This window comes from Mchenga conophoros, linkage group LG22 (assembly GCF_057382185.1).
Source record: "Mchenga conophoros isolate Kocher_MC1m ecotype Shallow Benthic linkage group LG22, M_conophoros_male_GT1.1, whole genome shotgun sequence".
Taxonomy (NCBI): domain Eukaryota; kingdom Metazoa; phylum Chordata; class Actinopteri; order Cichliformes; family Cichlidae; genus Mchenga; species Mchenga conophoros.
The window spans coordinates 14,520,304-14,539,507 of record NC_140546.1 but is presented as its reverse complement, the minus strand read 5'-3'; the positions used below and the strand labels follow the sequence as shown (position 1 = coordinate 14,539,507).

At 40.7% G+C, this 19,204-nt stretch overlaps 1 protein-coding gene across 13 annotated transcripts in view; it reads right to left on the bottom strand.

Moving 5' to 3' along the window:
- LOC146549093 (sodium bicarbonate cotransporter 3-like) overlaps positions 1 to 19,204 on the bottom strand; it is a 58,725-nt gene that overhangs the window by 22,980 nt on the left and 16,541 nt on the right. For all 13 annotated transcript variants that reach the window (XM_085262136.1, XM_085262128.1, XM_085262134.1 and 10 more), the window contains exons 2-5: positions 5,495 to 5,576; positions 3,639 to 3,785; positions 2,087 to 2,225; positions 124 to 284 (exon numbers count right to left, since the gene is read on the bottom strand). In XM_085262136.1, the coding sequence (XP_085118262.1) occupies positions 124 to 284; positions 2,087 to 2,225; positions 3,639 to 3,785; positions 5,495 to 5,576 (529 nt within the window). The remainder of the gene's footprint in view (positions 1 to 123; positions 285 to 2,086; positions 2,226 to 3,638; positions 3,786 to 5,494; positions 5,577 to 19,204) is intronic.

Here is a 19,204-nt window from a genome sequence, read left to right as displayed (position 1 = left end):
GTTATATATAGACCATTAAACATGTAATTATTATTGTAATAAATTCAATGCATTTCATAGTAATCGCAATGCTACCTAAAAAATATAACAATGATATGTAAAAGTCCTCTATTGTAAATTTACCTGCGATTTCCTCGATACTACTGGCCCTCATATCCAGCAAAACTGTGCCGTTAAGTATGCAGCTACGCAGTTCAAATAAGCTGTGCAAGGACAATGTGGCCACGTAAGGCTTACTCCACCTCTCACCACCATCTTCCACATCCTCTTCAAACTTCAGCCATCTGTAGGTAAGCGCCAAAAAACAGACATGTACAGAAAGACGACAATGTTTTATTTGTACCCACATACAAGCTGTATTGCAATTCAGTAAGAGTCTGTGCTGGCTTGCAAAGCCAAGATGCTATCCATCCATCCATCCATCCATCCATTTTCTTCTGCTTATCAGAAACAGGTTCGGGGGGGGCAGCCTGAGGCAAGGATGCCCACACCTCCCTCTTCCCAGCCACCTCCTCCAGCTTATACAGGGGTAGACGTTCCCAGGCCAACCAAGAGATGTAGTCTTTCCAGTGTGTCCTGGAAAACACCTCACCCACGAGGTGCCCAGGAGGCATCCTCGTCAGATGCCCTAGCCACCTCATTGGCTCCTTTCAATGTGGAGGGTTAGTGGGTATACTCTGAGTCTCTCTCAGATGACTGAACTCCTTACCCCATCTCTAAGAGAGAGGCCAGCCACCCTTCAGAGATAGCTCATTTCCACTGCTTGTATCAGTGATCTCATTCTTTTGGTCACTATCAAGAGCTTTGCCTTTCTTCTGATCCCTTTCCTTACAACAATGAACCAATGCAGCATCAGGATTACTGCCACAGGCCCAATCTGTCTTCGAATCTCCCACTCTCTTCTCCCTTCACTTATGAACAGGAGCCCAAGCTACTTAAACTCCTCCACTTAGAGCAGCAACTTGTCAGCCAAGATGCATTTTTTTTTCTAAAGCACTGCAAATTAAGTTTCAGTTCAAATTATGTCAGTCTTTGAGATGCCAGGGAAGCTAGGTCGTCATTCGTAAACTTAGCACAAAAGTTTGTATTTGGTTGATTATTTCTTTGTTGTAAAAATGCTTTTTGTCAATAAATCTGCTCAACTGACAATCTAGGTTGAGAGTTGGGTATGTGGGTTGCACACATAAGAAACTTGCCAAATGCTAAACCGTTTATTCTCTGACCAAGACAACCACACTGACTTGCGACAAATGCTGGTTAAAGAATGTGATGCCATCCCACAGCAGTGTTTGACTAAGCTGGTGACCAGCATGAGGAGATGTCAGGCTATTGTGGCAGTGTATGGTTCTTCCACGTGCTACTGAGGCCCCTGTTTGTTCAATGAATTGTTAAATTGCCAATATGTCTTGTTTCTTCAGACGTCAATCATTCAATCCAATAAATAATCCAGACAAAAAGTAGAATAGGGCGTTTGGCATTGGCAGAGAAGATTCGGCAAGTTTTTCATGGGCACAATCCACATACTCAACTCTGCGGATCAACCAGTAAATACATTTTCCTTACAAATGTGGGACCATTTATAACAAACAGGCGGTTGCCAAGAAGCATTGTAACAACAAAGGAATCATCGACCAAATTTATTTACTTTTTTTTGCCAAGTTTATTTCAAACCACAGCAAACAACCCTGGAAATGTTTATGTATGATATTAGTTTAGTTTTCTTTTAATATCAAATTAAAATTGAGATTGTTCAATGAAAGAAATGTTTCAGGATTGCTGCAGATTCTGGGGGCATTAAAAATGCTGTGAAGGCATTATGGAATTATTCAATTGTCATTTAAAGTACTTCACAGTAGAAAAATTCTAAAGTTCACAATGATTTTTTACTGAGAAATAAGCCACTTAAGCTGATAGCTGTGATTATTTGTCAAAAAGACCTTAGGTAACACCTTCCCTTTTAAATCTAACTGAAAATTAATGGGTTTTTCTTTAAAAAGCCAATAGATCTGTGCTGTGGGCTTCTGTTCTGTCTTTTTTAAACTTCATATGGTTGTTATGCTGTTCACACTTTCATCTGCCTCCTAACCTGGCAGTCTCTCTCCACTCAGTGGCAGTGCCATCTCTAAAGGACAGCTCATCCATTTCGGTGAAGAGGTCGTGAGGGACGTGCTCCAGGTCATCATCCTCTGTACCCAAGATGAACTGTACCCTCTGGGATGGCGTGTCTAAACAGAGAGTGGAACAAAAGGCCAAGGTTCATTTTTGCAATAATTATAACAATAACAATAAAATTAAAGAAACTGAACAAACTGTCAGGAAATGCAGGGAAGATAGAAGTTTCCAAAATAAAGTATAAACTCAGAGCATTTTGGTTAGTGGCCCAATGTAAACAACTTTTCTTACTTCACAAGAAAATTGCACAGGGCAGATGTCTTATTCTTAAATGTTTATTTCAACTCTAAAGGATGATGTGGGAAAATGCTCTGTGAAAGCAGAGATTAAATCTACAATTATAAAGCTGGATGGATTGCGTCTATGTGTAGCTGGTCACGACAACCATCTATGTAATTGCTTTTCTTTGAGGAAGAATACCAAGAAGTGTGCTAAAGAGAATAATAAAACTCGGATGCTTTAGCAACTTCCTTTTCATGTCTGATTGAATTAAGAGATACAGTATTAGGATATCTGAAACCACAGAGAAGAAGGAAATAGATAAAGTATATTAGAAGACTAAACTCCACAAGGAGGCAGAAATTAAATAGTTGAAGTGAAAACGGGTGAGTTACTTTCTGTTAACACAAGGGTACATTGTGTGGTGATTTGGTGTCTATTACGCACTCAATATTAACACTTGATTTCCAACTGAAAAACATTTATTTTCTGGAGCAAAAGCAGATACTGAAACATTTTTATAAACATCCCGAACACACTTAAGTGTTTTAGTTTGTCATCTCTGTATCACTGTGATAAACTGTTTTTATAAAACACATTTTTAGTCCTATCCCAAAAAGTCTACCTCAGAATATTGACACTTTAAATGATAAAACCGTGCTTTAAAAATAAAAGTATCTTTTGTTAGTTGCACTGTTACAAGGCTCGATTCAGTCTTTCATCGAGTTCAAAGTACTGCTTGGTTGCTTACGAGTCTTACAGCTGGAATGACGCAGCAACTTCAATCACAAATGCGTACGCACATCACTTAAAATGCCGGAGCCTTCAGTCTGTGAGAGGCCGTTCACAGCGGCCTTTAATGCCTTTTAGAGCTGCACTGTTTGACGTATGGAGAAAATCAGAGGGTTAAACAAAAGTAATTATCTAATTGCACACAGTGGCTACATTTTTTTTTAACTTAAGCTTTTTGTGGATGCTTTACTTAAAGATTTTATGTGGAGTTTTTCATTCATTATATTAAAAGATTCTACCTATTCTAGATTATAGGAGATTCTATTTAATATGTGAAGGAAGCCCATTAGTGTGCGGTAATAGATAAGGTAAGGTTCAAAGGTACACACTAGCTGCAAGCTACAATACTGTGGGATGGGATATAAGAAAACAGAGCAGACTAGAGAAAGAAAAGTAAAAAAAAAATGGCATGTGATATGGATGAAATTGCAATTAAGTTCAAAATAGTCGCCAACCATAAGTAGGAGAATCCCTGCCATCTTCTTTCCCCTCCTCGGAATCTCTATTCTTCTTCTTTCTTTGCTTGTGTCCTCTGTGGCGATGCCTCCGCTTACTCTCCCTCCCAAGAGGAACATGGACACCCACGTACACTGCTCTGTGGCCTAGGAAAAGTAAAGATGCAATATCTATTGACACACTGTATTACACTGTGACACAGCTTCTAATCTGCAAACACTTTACCAGCACCAATAATTGGATGTGAAAAAAGAGATTCATTGAAATTTTATTAATTATTGTCTGCTTGTGTAGGAAATAAAAGGAGGGGAGAAACACCATTCAACCTCCTTATGCATGTTAACATAATCATTTGTCTGCCAGAGGACACGGTGCAACTTACCTGTTCCCAACACACCTGTTTGGAAGCCACAAACACAAAAACCAGCAGATCCAGAGTCAAGCAGAACATAAATGAGTGAATAAATAACTACACATAACAAATATTATAGAAATCTGTTTCTATTTTGTGTATCTGAAAGGAAAGAAAATATTGTTCAATATATGAGGATATGATTTTTAAATCAACAAATCCTGGCTCAAGTTTAAATGACCACAACTGCTATACATCTTGTTATAATGGATCTACATAAAATTTGAACTTTTTTTCTCTTCGGATAAAGAAGTAACAGTTCTATATCTAGCAAACCTGACAGATTCGAGGTATAACTCCTCGGGTATAACGACAGCATACAGCTCACAAACCACATGTGCAGCAACATTATTTTGTGCATTTTTTCGTGGACAATCCCGACACTGCAACTGTGCAGAGTGGAAATGCTATAGTCATTTCCTGCATATCGGTAGCTTAAATTTTTAACTTATAGAAAAAAATAATTAGATTGTGGAGCAGATCTCACGGCACATATACCATTCAAGTTCTCACTTGAAAAGGTCATCCATGCTCTCATTTCAGACTTCACTACAATAATGCACTTTACACCAACCATCAGTTACTATAAAATGTACAGGCTAGAGTTAATTAAAAATTTAGCTGCCAAGCTTTAAAAACATAGCAAAAGGAGTGATTTTCTTGTTGGCTTTTAAAGCTCTACGCTCCTCTCAGGCTCCTGCTTCACATCTGCAAGTTGCCGAGCTTATATAGGGATATAAGTGGAATTAAACACTAATATTAAAAAACACTAAACTATGTTGAAAAAGGTTTACACTGTGAAAGCAGTATCATATTTCCAGGGACACACACATTCAAGAAAAAAAGGCAATTAATTTCTTTCCTATTCTTTTGAGAGCTTCAAATAAAAAAAAAATATGGAGGAAAACCATAAACGTGACACCCCACACCAGTTTGATCTTCTCTTCATTATTGTTACTGCGACAAAGGAGCCATATTGCAAAAAGACAGCACCCCATTTTCACCCTGCATTTGCTACCAATACCCTTTTCTTTGTAGATGAGTCATCGTTCTTTGATCTGAATGGGAGGAGGATTAAAATCAAGAGAAAAGGATTGAGCGTAAGGGACACAAGCACAAGTCTAACAGATGGAGACAAACACCGAGAGCAAAGACAACAGAAAAAAGGCGCAGGAGATGAAAGAGCATGAAGAGAAGAAAAAAAAATGGACAGCTTAGCTGGACAGAAAGCAGAGGGCTCCAGCAGTGCCTTAAAACTGAGATAATACTGAGAGGAAGTTATAGTTATGGATCCACTTGAAGAAAGATGCTTTTACTTGAATCTTGAAAGTGTTTCCACCTGATGAGTGCTGGCTTAATCCTACATTTCCATTACACAGTAAAGCACAAGAAATATCAATAGTTGCAAGAAAAATACTTGTGGTCTGGCAGTTTTAAACTTACTTTCAAAATCGTCTTTCTCATAGTTTGAGAGAGTGGCGAAGCTCGTCTTTCCGTGGTCAACAATCGCCTCCTCATCTAGACCCTGACAAAAAAAAAAAAAGAAGAGGTAAGAAGCTAAAAGAGGATTGATGGTTTGCATAAGAAAAAATGTGTATTTTCACATTAGTTATGCATTTTTTGTGTTTTATTTTCCCATTTTTTATGATTTTTTTTTAGAAAACTCGACCCTAAAAGCTTTTATGCTTTGATAGATGATCAAGGGACACCTTGATCACTCTGCAGGGGTTTAAAGCAGAAATAACAATGTCAGAAAATCACCTGTGAAGTGGGTGAACAAGTTGTTTTTGGATTTGTATATATACCCCATAGTCAATAATGCTGCAGCTTCGCATTTAAGCTCATAAGTACAACAAGCTTTTTGGTTTTACACACAGCTAATAGCTCATTTCCAGACCACTTAACATGGCAGTCAAGAGAATTAACTTTGCCAATGATCTGCACAAAAGTGCAATTACGGGCACTTAATGAGCAGTAGACAGATAACACATCTTATTTTCCCTCAATGAAATAACATAGTCAAACAGGTTAAATTTAGACCAAGTCTTTAACAACCCTGTCCACTGTATAATGCAGGACGGTATCACTTGCTGTTTTATTATCTATGTGCCATTTTCCTCAAACTAATTAGTCTGTATTGTACTATATATTAATTGTTGTAGTCCATGCAATTAAGGTTATGTTTCACAGCAACATCAAGAGGCTGGCTGGAGTCATTTAAAAAAAAAAAAAAAAAAAAAAAAAAAGAGAGAGAGAACATGACCTTAGTGAACATAATTAGCTTGATATCACTAGCATGGACACATCTAGAGATAAGGAGTTTGCAACAGTGAGGACATAAAGCTGTCAGGACACATAAAAACAAAGCCACATATCATTAACATTTCTTTATCAAATAATAGCACCCATAAAATCAGTATTACAGCACAGCAGCACACATTATCACACATGTGCTATACTGGTGAGGACACAACTGCCCCATTGATCGCCCAGAGCATTAATCATTTACCAGTATAGGGGTAACCTGAACCTTCAACGTGAAGGCGGCCCAATCTTTACACTAACTTTAAACCAAACCGCACCTCAAAAAATGTGAAAAAACAACAGACTTGAGAGATGCTTTGCTGGAAAAAGTCTGGGTGTGTCTAACACTGGAAAATACCAGGTGACACACATTGTACTGAGGCAACAACCACAACAATGAGAGGCGGGGGGGGGGGGGGGGGGGGGGGGGCAATTTGTCAATTGATTCTCAAATCAAACCCCCTGTGTCACTGTGAATCTATTCGGCAAATCAAACTAGGCAGATCAATTTACTTTAACCATTACACCTCTGAGACACTGCATTTGTGAAGGGGGCACCTCCGACAATTTCAATAACTTCAGCTTATTTGCAAGGGAGAAAATCAACAGAAGATGGGGTTGTCCCGTCATAACAGGAAAATATTACATTTTACCGGTACATAAAACATTACATAAATATTACATTTAAGGCTATTAAATAGCTGATTTAAATTTCACAATAGATATAAAAAGACTTCAACATCACAATGTGGCACAGGTTCCTGAGTGCTGTTGTATGTGTCAACTCACTGAGTGAGAGGTAAAAGTAAGAAAGAGCAGCTTCTGTCAGTGGTTTGACGCTACGTAAAGCAAATATTGAAACGGTTTCAAACACTTTCAATCAGTTTCACTTTTGACAAAACTAACATTAACTATAAAAAGGTATCGTGATCAGGAAGGAACAGCTTTTTTTTAGCCAGACATGCATATAGACTCAAAGAGTGAGCTAATCCTAGCTCTGACTGTCAGGCTGATACAAAACAGAGATACCCAGTATTAGGTCTGAGATAAACCAATCCTTGTAGCTAGGATAATATATTTTCTTTCAGGTTTTTTATACAAACAAGGTTGAGAAAAGGATGAAGACTATAGCAACCAAAAATCTTAAGTTAATCTAATTCCTTATTATATTTGTAATATAATTATTTTTCTGCGACCTCACAAATATGTGACCTTCAGTATCTTATGTAAGTCACGCATAACAAGAAAACATTTCAACAAATACAAATCATCTGCTCTCACGCCTTAAGGACAAACACTTTGACGCAATACAATTCCCAATTGGAGGAGCCCGTCAACCCCTTCAGCCAATCACAGAGAGGCACAGCTGCCATGCAGGAGTGAGTGGAAACAAAAGGTGATGCTAGACATATGCTGGAAAGATACACGACACCTGAATGATATCACGGCCTTGTGTGCCACAGCATCTCAGTCATCTCTGCTATTCACACTTAGTTTCTTTCATTTTGATGGAAAGCACATACTCTTCTGCTCTCCCTCGTCCGTTATTGGCCTACTTGTATGAATGCGTCTTTAATGACATTCAGATATCGACACACATTTCCACCTACAATGAATGATGCCATCTGTGACTGAGCTTGTGTGAGCACTTATAAGTTTGGGAGCTTGCGTGTTTCTCAGTTGTTGGTGAATTTATATGATAATGAGGCACACTGCTCTCTGGCAGTGCCTTGATGGGGAGCAGTAATGATTCAGCGTAGGGAGAAGCACAGCAAGAAATTAATCTGTGTCTCTCTAGTAACTGCTGTTCTTTCCAAACAGCACAGTTCAGTAAAAGTGACCAACAGTGACTAAACTGGAACGGGTTTCTCCTTGTCATTCGTGATCAAAAAGTGCCAAGAAATATAACTAAGTGGGTGCCACACATCCAAGACGGAAGTTTGGCATTTAGTTGTTGACATCCTGTTTTTATATTTGTTTGTTTTATTCAGATGTGACTATTTGGAGGAAAAAGTACAGCTAAGGAGATTAGCTAATGCTAGCTGGCCTAGACAAGTTGCATCTATAATTCATTGTGATATTAAATGGAAGGCTGATTTTGGATAGCAAAAAGCAGGCTAAATATATGTACCCAATACCTCTTGGAGAAATTGGACAGCTAACTGTTTTTTTGCCAGGTGCAGAAAACCCCCCAACTGGGAGCCGTGGGTGAGGCACTTTGATATTCTTTACCATGGCAACCAACCAAACTAAGGTGTTGCAAATATCTGATCAGCCAGGAGCAAAGACAATGATCCTCCAAGCATTATTTTTCTTATTAGTATTATCTTGTCTGCGGATATCATTTGTTACAGGTATGGACACTAAAGAGTAGCCATATCCAATTCTCCCATATTGTTATTGTCCCATACTGTAACATCTAGTCCTTTTACTGAATCAGAACTCTGGGGTGATCCAGTGACCGCTGCGAAAGAGCAGCTGACAATCAGGGAAAGACCAGATGACAGACTGGAAAGACTGCTGACAGGAGGAAATAGACCCTAATGGGGCTGGTGTGGGTTAGCACCTCATACCAGCAGGACCCAGCGCTTTTTAGCATACTTGGGTACACCCAATATTGCTACAGAAATCTCAAAGGAAAAGATACCCCTAGGGTCTGCCTTTCCGTATGGATTTAATGGCAATGAACCATGGAACGTAACCAATGATCAGCCAGCATTGCAAATAATGGACCATCAATGGAAAGGAAAGAATTCTGCAAAACTGCATTTGTGACTGGTCAAAACTAACAACTGACATGGGCCTTAAAATCCACCAAGGCAGGAAGAAGTGCCTCAGCAAGCTGAGAAAGGGGTCTTGCATTGACACATACTTTTTAAGAAGTCAAATTGAAGTCCAGAGGCAGGAGAATCCCCACAGTCCTTAGGGTATCAGCACCCCGTTCGAAGTTCATTGTCATACAGACCCCCCCAATAGTCTCCTGATTGGAACTCAGTCAAATCCAGCCAGTAGCAGTTCCCAAACTTGAGCTTAGCCAGCCACACCCAATATTAGATTCTAGCACAGGGCCCGGCCATTTAATATCAGCCCCTAGCTTAGAGTTTAGCCACCAACAGCTAGCAACACATTTGTGTACAGATGTAAGCCAGCCACAATCAACACCATGTTCCAGCCCAGAGCTCATCCAGAAGCAGCCAACAGAATCTTCGAACACTGAGTCTAGCCAAGCACCGCCAGCAAGGGAAAGGAAGATGGAAGGTAGGAAAGATCAGATTATGTGGCCCAGATCCAGTGAGAAAAGAAAGTGGGAAACCATTTTCTTATACTAGATGAACAAATGGGTCCAGTTTAAAGGAAGTTGGAGAACCTGGGAACCATCATCTACAGCTATGGGGCCGAGCGATTTGGGGTAAAGAACAAGACTCAGAGACAGCAGAAAGGCCCTTTAAACCAGGTAAAGTCCAGGAGACAGTAGGAAATTGACAGATTAGTGAAAGAGAGAAGACAACTGAGGAAACAGTGGAGGAGGGCCTATGAGACAGAAAGGGAGGAACTCACTGCCCTGCAGGAGGAAATAAGGCAACAACTTACTAAGCTGCGAAGAGCAGAACACCTCACACCCATACAACTTTGTTAAGGGCCTTTTTGTCAAAGAGAAGAGCGGGTGCTTCAAAATGCCCATAAAAGACCTGGAAGATCATCTGAGGAAAACTTACTCTGAGGATTGGAGGCATGAGCCAGTTACCATTCCAAGTGATATGCCGCCTATCCAGGCACCTGAACACCAAATGGACATAAGACCGCCTACATGGAGTAAAGTGGAGAAGGTAGTGAAGCAGGCAAGAGCAGCATCAGCCCCAGGACCTAATGGCATCTCATATAGGCTAAATAAAAACACCCCACAAGTTCTCAAATACCTGTGGAAGCTGATGAAGGTAGTGTGGCAGAAAGGAGTGATTCCAAAGGCTTGGCGAAAAGCAAAAGGTATTCTGATCCCTAAGGAGAAGAACTCCTCATCCATCAGCCAGTTTTGCAGATCAGCCTGCAGAACTTAGAGGGAAAGATCTTTAGTGTCTTGGCCCAAAGATTATCTACTTTCCTACAAAGAAACAACTACAGGGAGTGCAGAATTATTAGGCAAATGAGTATTTTGTCCACATCATCCTCTTCATGCATGTTGTCTTACTCCAAGCTGTATAGGCTTGAAAGCCTACTACCAACTAAGCATATTAGGTGATGTGCATCTCTGTAATGAGAAGGGGTGTGGTCTAATGACATCAACACCCTATATCAGGTGTGCATAATTATTAGGCAACTTCCTTTCCTTTGGCAAAATGGGTCAAAAGAAGGACTTGACAGGCTCAGAAAAGTCAAAAATAGTGAGATATCTTGCAGAGGGATGCAGCAGTCTCAAAATTGCAAAGCTTCTGAAGCGTGATCATCGAACAATCAAGCGTTTCATTCAAAATAGTCAACAGGGTCGCAAGAAGCGTGTGGAAAAACCAAGGCGCAAAATAACTGCCCATGAACTGAGAAAAGTCAAGCGTGCAGCTGCCAAGATGCCACTTGCCACCAGTTTGGCCATATTTCAGAGCTGCAACATCACTGGAGTGCCCAAAAGCACAAGGTGTGCAATACTCAGAGACATGGCCAAGGTAAGAAAGGCTGAAAGACGACCACCACTGAACAAGACACACAAGCTGAAACGTCAAGACTGGGCCAAGAAATATCTCAAGACTGGTTTTTCTAAGGTTTTATGGACTGATGAAATGAGAGTGAGTCTTGATGGGCCAGATGGATGGGCCCGTGGCTGGATTGGTAAAGGCAGAGAGCTCCAGTCCGACTCAGACGCCAGCAAGGTGGAGGTGGAGTACTGGTTTGGGCTGGTATCATCAAAGATGAGCTTGTGGGGCCTTTTCGGGTTGAGGATGGAGTCAAGCTCAACTCCCAGTCCTACTGCCAGTTTCTGGAAGACCCCTTCTTCAAGCAGTGGTACAGGAAGAAGTCTGCATCCTTCAAGAAAAACATGATTTTCATGCAGGACAATGCTCCATCACACGCGTCCAAGTACTCCACAGCGTGGCTGGCAAGAAAAGGTATAAAAGAAGAAAAACTAATGACATGGCCACCTTGTTCACCTAATCTGAACCCCATTGAGAACCTGTGGTCCATCATCAAATGTGAGATTTACAAGGAGGGAAAACAGTACACCTCTCTGAACAGTGTCTGGGAGGCTGTGGTTGCTGCTGCACGCAATGTTGATGGTGAACAGATCAAAACACTGACAGAAACCATGGATGGCAGGCTTTTGAGTGTCCTTGCAAAGAAAGGTGGCTATATTGGTCGCTGATTTGTTTTTGTTTTGTTTTTGAATGTCAGAAATGTATATTTGTGAATGTGGAGATGTTATATTGGTGTCACTGGTAAAAATAAATAATTGAAATGGGTATATATTTGTTTTTTGTTAAGTTGCCTAATAATTATGCACAGTAATAGTCACCTGCACACACAGATATCCCCCTAAAATAGCTAAAACTAAAAACAAACTAAAAACTACTTCCAAAAACATTCAGCTTTGATATTAATGAGTTTTTTGGGTTCATTGAGAACATGGTTGTTGTTCAATAATAAAATTATTCCTCAAAAATACAACTTGCCTAATAATTCTGCACTCCCTGTATATTGACACATCAGTGCAGAAGGCTTGCATCCGGGGCTTCTCGGGATATCTGGAACATGCCAGCATCATCTGGCACCAGATTCAAACTGCCAAGAAAGAACAAAGAGACCTTCATGTGGTCTTTTTAGAACTTGCCAACGCCTTTGGGTCAGTTCCGTACAAGATCTTGTGGATGACTTTCAACTATTTCAGCGTACCAAACCATATCACAGGACTGGTCAAGACCTACTTTCAGGATTTACAGTTTTGTGTGACAGCTGAGAACACCACCACAGCCTGGCAGCACCTGGGAATTGGAGTTATGGTAGGCTGCACGATTTCCCCTCTGGGATTTATCATGGCAATGGAATTGATCATGCGGGAATCTCGGTGGGTAGTGGGAGGTGAAAGACTCAAGAGTGGCCTTTGTCTTCCTCCCATTGGAGCCTACATGGATGACATGACCATCATTACAACAACAAAACCATGTACTAGGCCATTGCTACAGGAGCTCCAGGAAAACATAGAATGGGCAGGAATGGAGTTTAAGCCAAGTAAATCTCGCAGCATCTGCATCATAAAAGGAAAACTGACAGCTGAGCAATTCTATATCGGTGGAGAACCAATTCCAACAGTCTTAGAGAAGCCCATAAAGAGCCTGGGACGGTGGTATAACAGAGACTTTAATGATACGTGGCAACTAGCACTCACAGACTCCCGGGACCCCATAGTGAGAGGCACTGCTCCCACCCGAGCAACGGGGAGGAAGTGGACCCCAACCTCATCTGTGCTACAGGCCAAATCTGCTCTCTGGCATCGTGACGTGGTGGGTCATGTCCAACAGGGCAGAGGATTTGGTCTTGGAGCAGTAACACCTCGGTGGCAACTGAACATCGAAAAATGGTGAAGGAGGTGCGTCGACAGGAGGAAACACCCAGACATGCCAGAGCCAAGCAGGGCCGCTGGATGAATTGGGAGAGTGTGGAAAAGAGGAAATCTGGGGAATGGAGTCTAATAGACTAATTTTCGTCATCAATGTGACATACGATGTGCCACCTTCCCCAATAAATCTGCAGCTGTGGTTTGGAAAGGACCCATCCTGCCCCCTGTGTACAGTCCCAGCCACACTCAAGCACATCTTGGTTGGTTGTACGACTAGCCTTACTCAGGGCAGATATACATGGAGACACAACCAGGTCCTCAGGTGTCTAGCAGAGAAAGTTGAGTGCAAAAGAAAATCCATCAACGCTCAACCTTTCACGAACCAAGAGGATCGTTGGCTTTCATCAACATTTGTCCAGGAGGGAGACAAGTCGAGGGCAAGCCCCTCAACCCCGGACCTGGGTCTGCTGAAGGTTGCCAGGGATTGGCAGATGCAAGTGGACTTGGATCAGAAGCAAATTTTCCAGCAGGGATTGTAACAACTACTCTGCGACCAGACCTCGTCCTTTGGTCTAGCGCCCAAAAACTTGCATACATCATTGAGCTGACAGTACCATTTGAGGAAGCATTTGAGCGTAAGAAGCTACGGTATGACAACTTGGCAGCTGAGGCAGAGGACAGAGGCTGGAGGATCAAGGTGCGCCCGGTGGAAGTGGGATGCAGGGGCTTTGTTGCCAGTAAAACAGCAACATTGCTAAGAGAGATTGGGATCAGAGGACAGGCGCAACGGCAGGCTATAAGAGAATTAGCTAACACTGCTGAGAGGACCAGTCACTGGCTATGGCTAAAAAGGGCTGACATCATTTGGGCAGCTAAGGCAGTAAGCTAACCGCGAGAGAAAAAAAAAAAAATTCCGCTCTTCTCCCCTCTGCTCTTGTTCCCTTTTCTGGGAGGGAGTGGGGGGGTAGAGCGTACCTCCTGATCCGGCGGGGAGGTGTGGGAAGCCAGATTGGGCGCACCCCTTCCGGCTCTCCTCTCTCCTATCTTGTCTTTTTGTCTTACTTCTCTCTATCACCTTTTCTATCCCTTTGAGGAAGTTACCTCCTTAGTATTTATAGAGCCTAACTATTATTTCTCAGTTGCAGTGAATAGATAGTAGAAAATAACTATACAAAACTAAACAGAAGAAAGAAGAAGAGAAATAACAATTTAATATAAACTAGTGACACACTCCGGGGTAGGGCTGGGCGATATGACCCAAAATTCATATCTCGATATTTTTTAGCTGGATGGCGATATAAGATATATATCTCGATATATATTTTTTTAAGCCATAAAGTAAGAACAAAAAGAGAGTTCTTAGTCAAAGCTGTGTCCCAGATGTCACACAGGCACTTTTATTAACATACAGCACAGATGTACATGAAAAATTACTCAAAATTAAATTATGAGCATTCATTAAATAATAATGCTCCATAAATAAAAGAAAACAAGGTTGTTTTTGTGCTAAACAAAGAGCTCACAATTGTGCAGTCAAAATGTAAACTAAAAGACGCTGAGCGTAATAACAAAGACAGACAGATTTCACAGCTGCTCTGTTCCCAAGTTTTACTGTGTGACTGATAGCCTGGAGTTTGAAATCCGCTTCATAACCACGTCTCTTACAGGTGCCATTTATGGTCCTTATACACACACAATACGGTAATATTACGTTGATGCACAGTACGTATCACTCCGCGAAGCTCTTCGGTAGCCGTAATGCGCCGACAATCTATCAAGCGGTGCAGCTCCGTAGCTTACCAAAGTCGTACTCAAACATTTTTGACAGACTGCTGAGCGCCGTGTACCACATAAAATCGGTTCGCGGCCATCAAGCACAACCAGAATTCATACATAAGGCGCGCTATCAACTTTTGAGAGAATGAAAGGATTTTAGGGTTAGCGCTGTTAGCTCGTTAGCGCGGTTAGCTCGTTAGCATGTTTAGCTCGTTAGCACGTTGACGCCGTCCAGCCCCACGCATGGGGCGATGTGCAGTAACTCGTTAACGGAGATTTGCCGTGTCCGTCTTGTCGCTGCCTGCACGTGAAGCGATGGGGTAGGAGGGGGAGTTGTCTTCAGTGAAGGCGAGGCGGAGTAACGTTGCGTAGAGACAAAAGTGGACGAAAGAGAGGCAAACTTGCGGCTCCACAACTATAATTATAACGTAACATAGACTATATCGATATAAAGGATATTGTCACATCTTATATCTCGTATAAAAATATATCGATATGTTTTAAAAACTCGATATATCGCCCAGCTCTACTCCGGGGCCTGATCAACCCTGGCAGGGCCTCCTTGGATGAGGGTGTCTAGTGATAATTGTCGAAGCACCCAATGAATCCAAGGTCCACTACTGACGATGTGTCCAAATTTCAATATGATAATCTAGATCAGATCTCTAATCCCTAAACCTAATCAAGGGGAAAAAAAGATGGCATATTAGCTTGGGTAAAAGACTGAAAGTTGAGACACACAAAATGTGTGCTGCTGTTAAGTTTCTGGGCTGTCTTTCCTCATAACAGCCATCCTTCAAGCTTCTCTCCATTTAAAGCAATGCATTATCAGGGACTGTAACATCTAGTCCTTTTACTGAATCAGATTCAGCAATTTTATAGGTTGCACACAGATCAGCTGTCTATTTTTTTGTGTCAAAAACTTTATAGCTGTTAATTACCTGAAGAAAAAAAAAAAAGCACTAAATGCAGTGATCGGCGTGGAAGTGAGGGTCTCTATCTGATAGTGTCGCTAGAATTTTTAGCATCTTGCAAAAACAAGGCGCTCCAATTAAAAACTTAATACCATAATATGATGGTACTGTGCTTTTTGGACAAAGGAAGAAAACCTTTCAGTTTAATAAGCCGGCTAAATAACCAGCACCCTGAAAGGATCAAAGTATTCAAGGTAAATGAGTTTCGATTTAACCTCCAACAATATTTTTAATATTATTATATTTTCAGTATTATCCTTCTTATCTTATCCTAAAAATCATATTACTTTTTTCTTTTGACAAAGCTGACATTACTGTTATACAATCAGCTATGTTCCAAAGGCCAATATGTTTATAACAGCTAACATTTTTAAAATGCTTAAGCTAGCATAATGTTATATATGCTATACCTCATGGAAATTATAGAAAAGTATTAAGAAACCACTTCAGTCTTTCAACAAAATATCTTTAGATATACATTAACAAATAGTCTTCCACTGCTATGTCAGTGATTTAATATGACCTTTTAATAATTATATTTTGAATTTAGAATTTCTGTAAAATGGCGTCCCTATCGCAGACTTGTCTTGAGAGACTTTACTTTACTCCACACCTACACATGAGCCCTTCAGGCAGACTTCAAACGGATGTCAGAGAACTATAACTGGGCAGACTACCCGTGCATGGGTCTGCAGCTGTTCGTGTCTACAACTAGGGCTGCTCGATTATGGCAAAAATTATAATCACGATTATTTTCACTGAAATTGAGATCTCGATTATTTGACGATATTTATTTAACCCTTTAAGACCTACCATAGAACCAAGTCCGCCAGAGCTTATATTATATTTTTACATGTTGTAGTGCCATTTGTGGGAGCATTTCAAGTTGCTATACAACTATTATAGCCCATATTTTAATAATATGTATGCATTAAGTCCATAGTAACTACATTAATTGCAAAAAAGTGCAATAAACTACAAAAAAAAATTGAAAATCATTTTTGTTTTTTTTGCATATATTTCTACTTGGAGAAATTTAAGAGGCTTATCCTTCAAAACTTTAAATACAAAAAAGTTGCAAAAAATAGTTTACAACAGGAAATTTATTTTGAGTGTCTTCATTGATGTATCTCCAAAATAAAACTATTTTTATATACTGCAGGAAAAACGAAAAAACAATCCTATGATGCAAATTTGCAAAGAAAACAGCATCAAAATAAACTATTTCCAGCAGTGCAATTCGAGTTCTAAGCATCCCAGAAACTATTCAGAAAAGTCAAACATGACCAGTATAGGCTTTTAAGGCCTACAAGTAAAAAAACTACAATTTCCGCGAAAATGACGTCACTTCCGGTTTCGGGCAGGAAATGGCGGACATGTGACAGTTCGCGCTGACGTCTGTTTAACTGTGGGAAGTGTTACGAACAGCTGATCGGATCGGCAAAGCGTGTTTCTGGAATATTATGTTTTTGTTCCTGCAAGCGCTTTTTATGCAGTTTTTGCAAAGCTTTATGTGGAAGGAAACCGTGACCGAGGACAAGCTGATGGCATCAGATGTAAGTACAACTCCTCCGGTTTCATATGCAAAACAAATTATTGCGCTAGCTTACACGGTCCAGGTTCTACAGGGATTTAAAAATAGTTATGCAAAACGGAGCGTGCTGCTCTGACCGGATCTAAAGGGTTAACAATGACTTTAAAAAATAATATAAAATAGTGTGCAACACCACTGAAGTTTTTTTTACCTCTCTTTTCAACCAACGGCAGTCACTCTCCTCTCCAAATAACTTCTGCTTAGCTTTCCGAGCTTCCCTCGGGTCCTCTTAATCAGCGGTCTCCAACCTTTTTTGCGCCAGGGACGGTTTATGCCCGACAATATTTTCACGGACCGGCCTTTAAGGTGTCGCGGATAAATGAGGGAGGGGCCAATAATCGGCTCAGTCATTTTTAATGATCGTTGAAAGCCCAGATCGTAATCGTGATTAAAATTCGATTAATTGAGCAGCCCTATCTACAACCAAGTGTAATAACTGCCTAAAGGGATGCCAATTAGTCTCTTGTGGCCATTTGAGGCCACTAAAGACCATTTGTGGAACCTTTCATGTTAGTACATATGTGTGATGGCTTAATTTTTCATCCCCAGAGGCTTACGCTTAGCAAACGAAAGATGACTAACATATTAAAGTCACCCTATTTTTTTTTTTTTTTTTTGATCAAGGTCTTTTTATTGAACTAAGAATTGCTTCAGAACAGTGTAACTAAAACCCAGCCAGAGAGGAAAGAAGAGATAAAATAAAATAAAATTACAGATACAAAGTAAATAATAAAATAAATGAACAACAGCAAGGGGGAAAAAAAAAAAAAAAAAAAAAAAAAAAAACATTCACACGCACACTAAGCGATAGTATCCGGACTTAATCTTTCAAAGTAAGTGAGAAAAGGTTGCCATGTGTCATAAAACCTCCGAACCGAACCTTTTACAGTGTAGCGGATCTTTTCCAGCTGAGTATAGTACATGACATCCTTAACCCATTGCCCATATACAGGTGGAAGTGGCTCTTTCCATTTCAATAATATCATTCTACGGGCCAAAAGAGTGCAAAAGGCCAGAAGATCAGAGTGTGATTTGGAAAGACTGGCATCACAAAGCGTCACCCCAAAAATAGCTATAAACGGGCAGGGTGCATTTGGAACACCAAATACGTTGGAAATGGTTTCAAATATGCTTTTCCAAAAGCTACCCAGTTTTGGACATGCCCAGAACATGTGAAAAAGGGAAGCAGGCTCTCGTTTTCACCGGTCACATGTGGGGTCAAACCAATCCTTGATTTTGCTCAGACTAGCTTTAGACCAATGGAGACGGTGAACCACTTTGAACTGAATCACCACATGTTTAAGGCAAATAGATGACGAAGAAATTCTATTGATTATCTTATCCCAAGTCTCATCTGCAATCCGTTGGCCAAGATCACTTCCCCATCGTTCCCTAAGTGATTGCAATGTGGACAGCCTAAAATTACTTAACAGCTCATAAACATCACTTATAACCCGCTTGGCATTTGGTTTAAAATCAAAACTATCAACCAAAAGGGATGGAGGTGGACAGGACGGAAAGCACTCAGTATTAGAAGCAACAAAATTCCTGAGTTGTAGATACCTGAAAAAGTGTGACTGAGGGATCTTGAACTTGTTCACCAGCTGTTCAAATGAGGAAAAGATATTGTCTGTGAAAAGAGCAGTCACTGATGTTATTCCAAGTTTTGTCCATATGTTAAATGCCTTGTCCGTTAAGGATGGGGAGAACATGCAATGTCTATGCGGTGGTGCATTAAGAGAGAGTTCAGTCTGTTTAAAGTGCCTTCTGAGCTGATACCATAATTTCAGTGAGTGGACAACAAGAGGATTCGTGGTGAAGCTGGAGATCTGTCCCGCCAGAGGTAATCTGGCACACAGCAAAGACACCAGGGAGGATTGACTCACCGACAGCTGCTCCAGTGTTACCCATGATGATGATAAATTATCATGGTCTTTTATCCAGTACAATAATGCCCTTATATT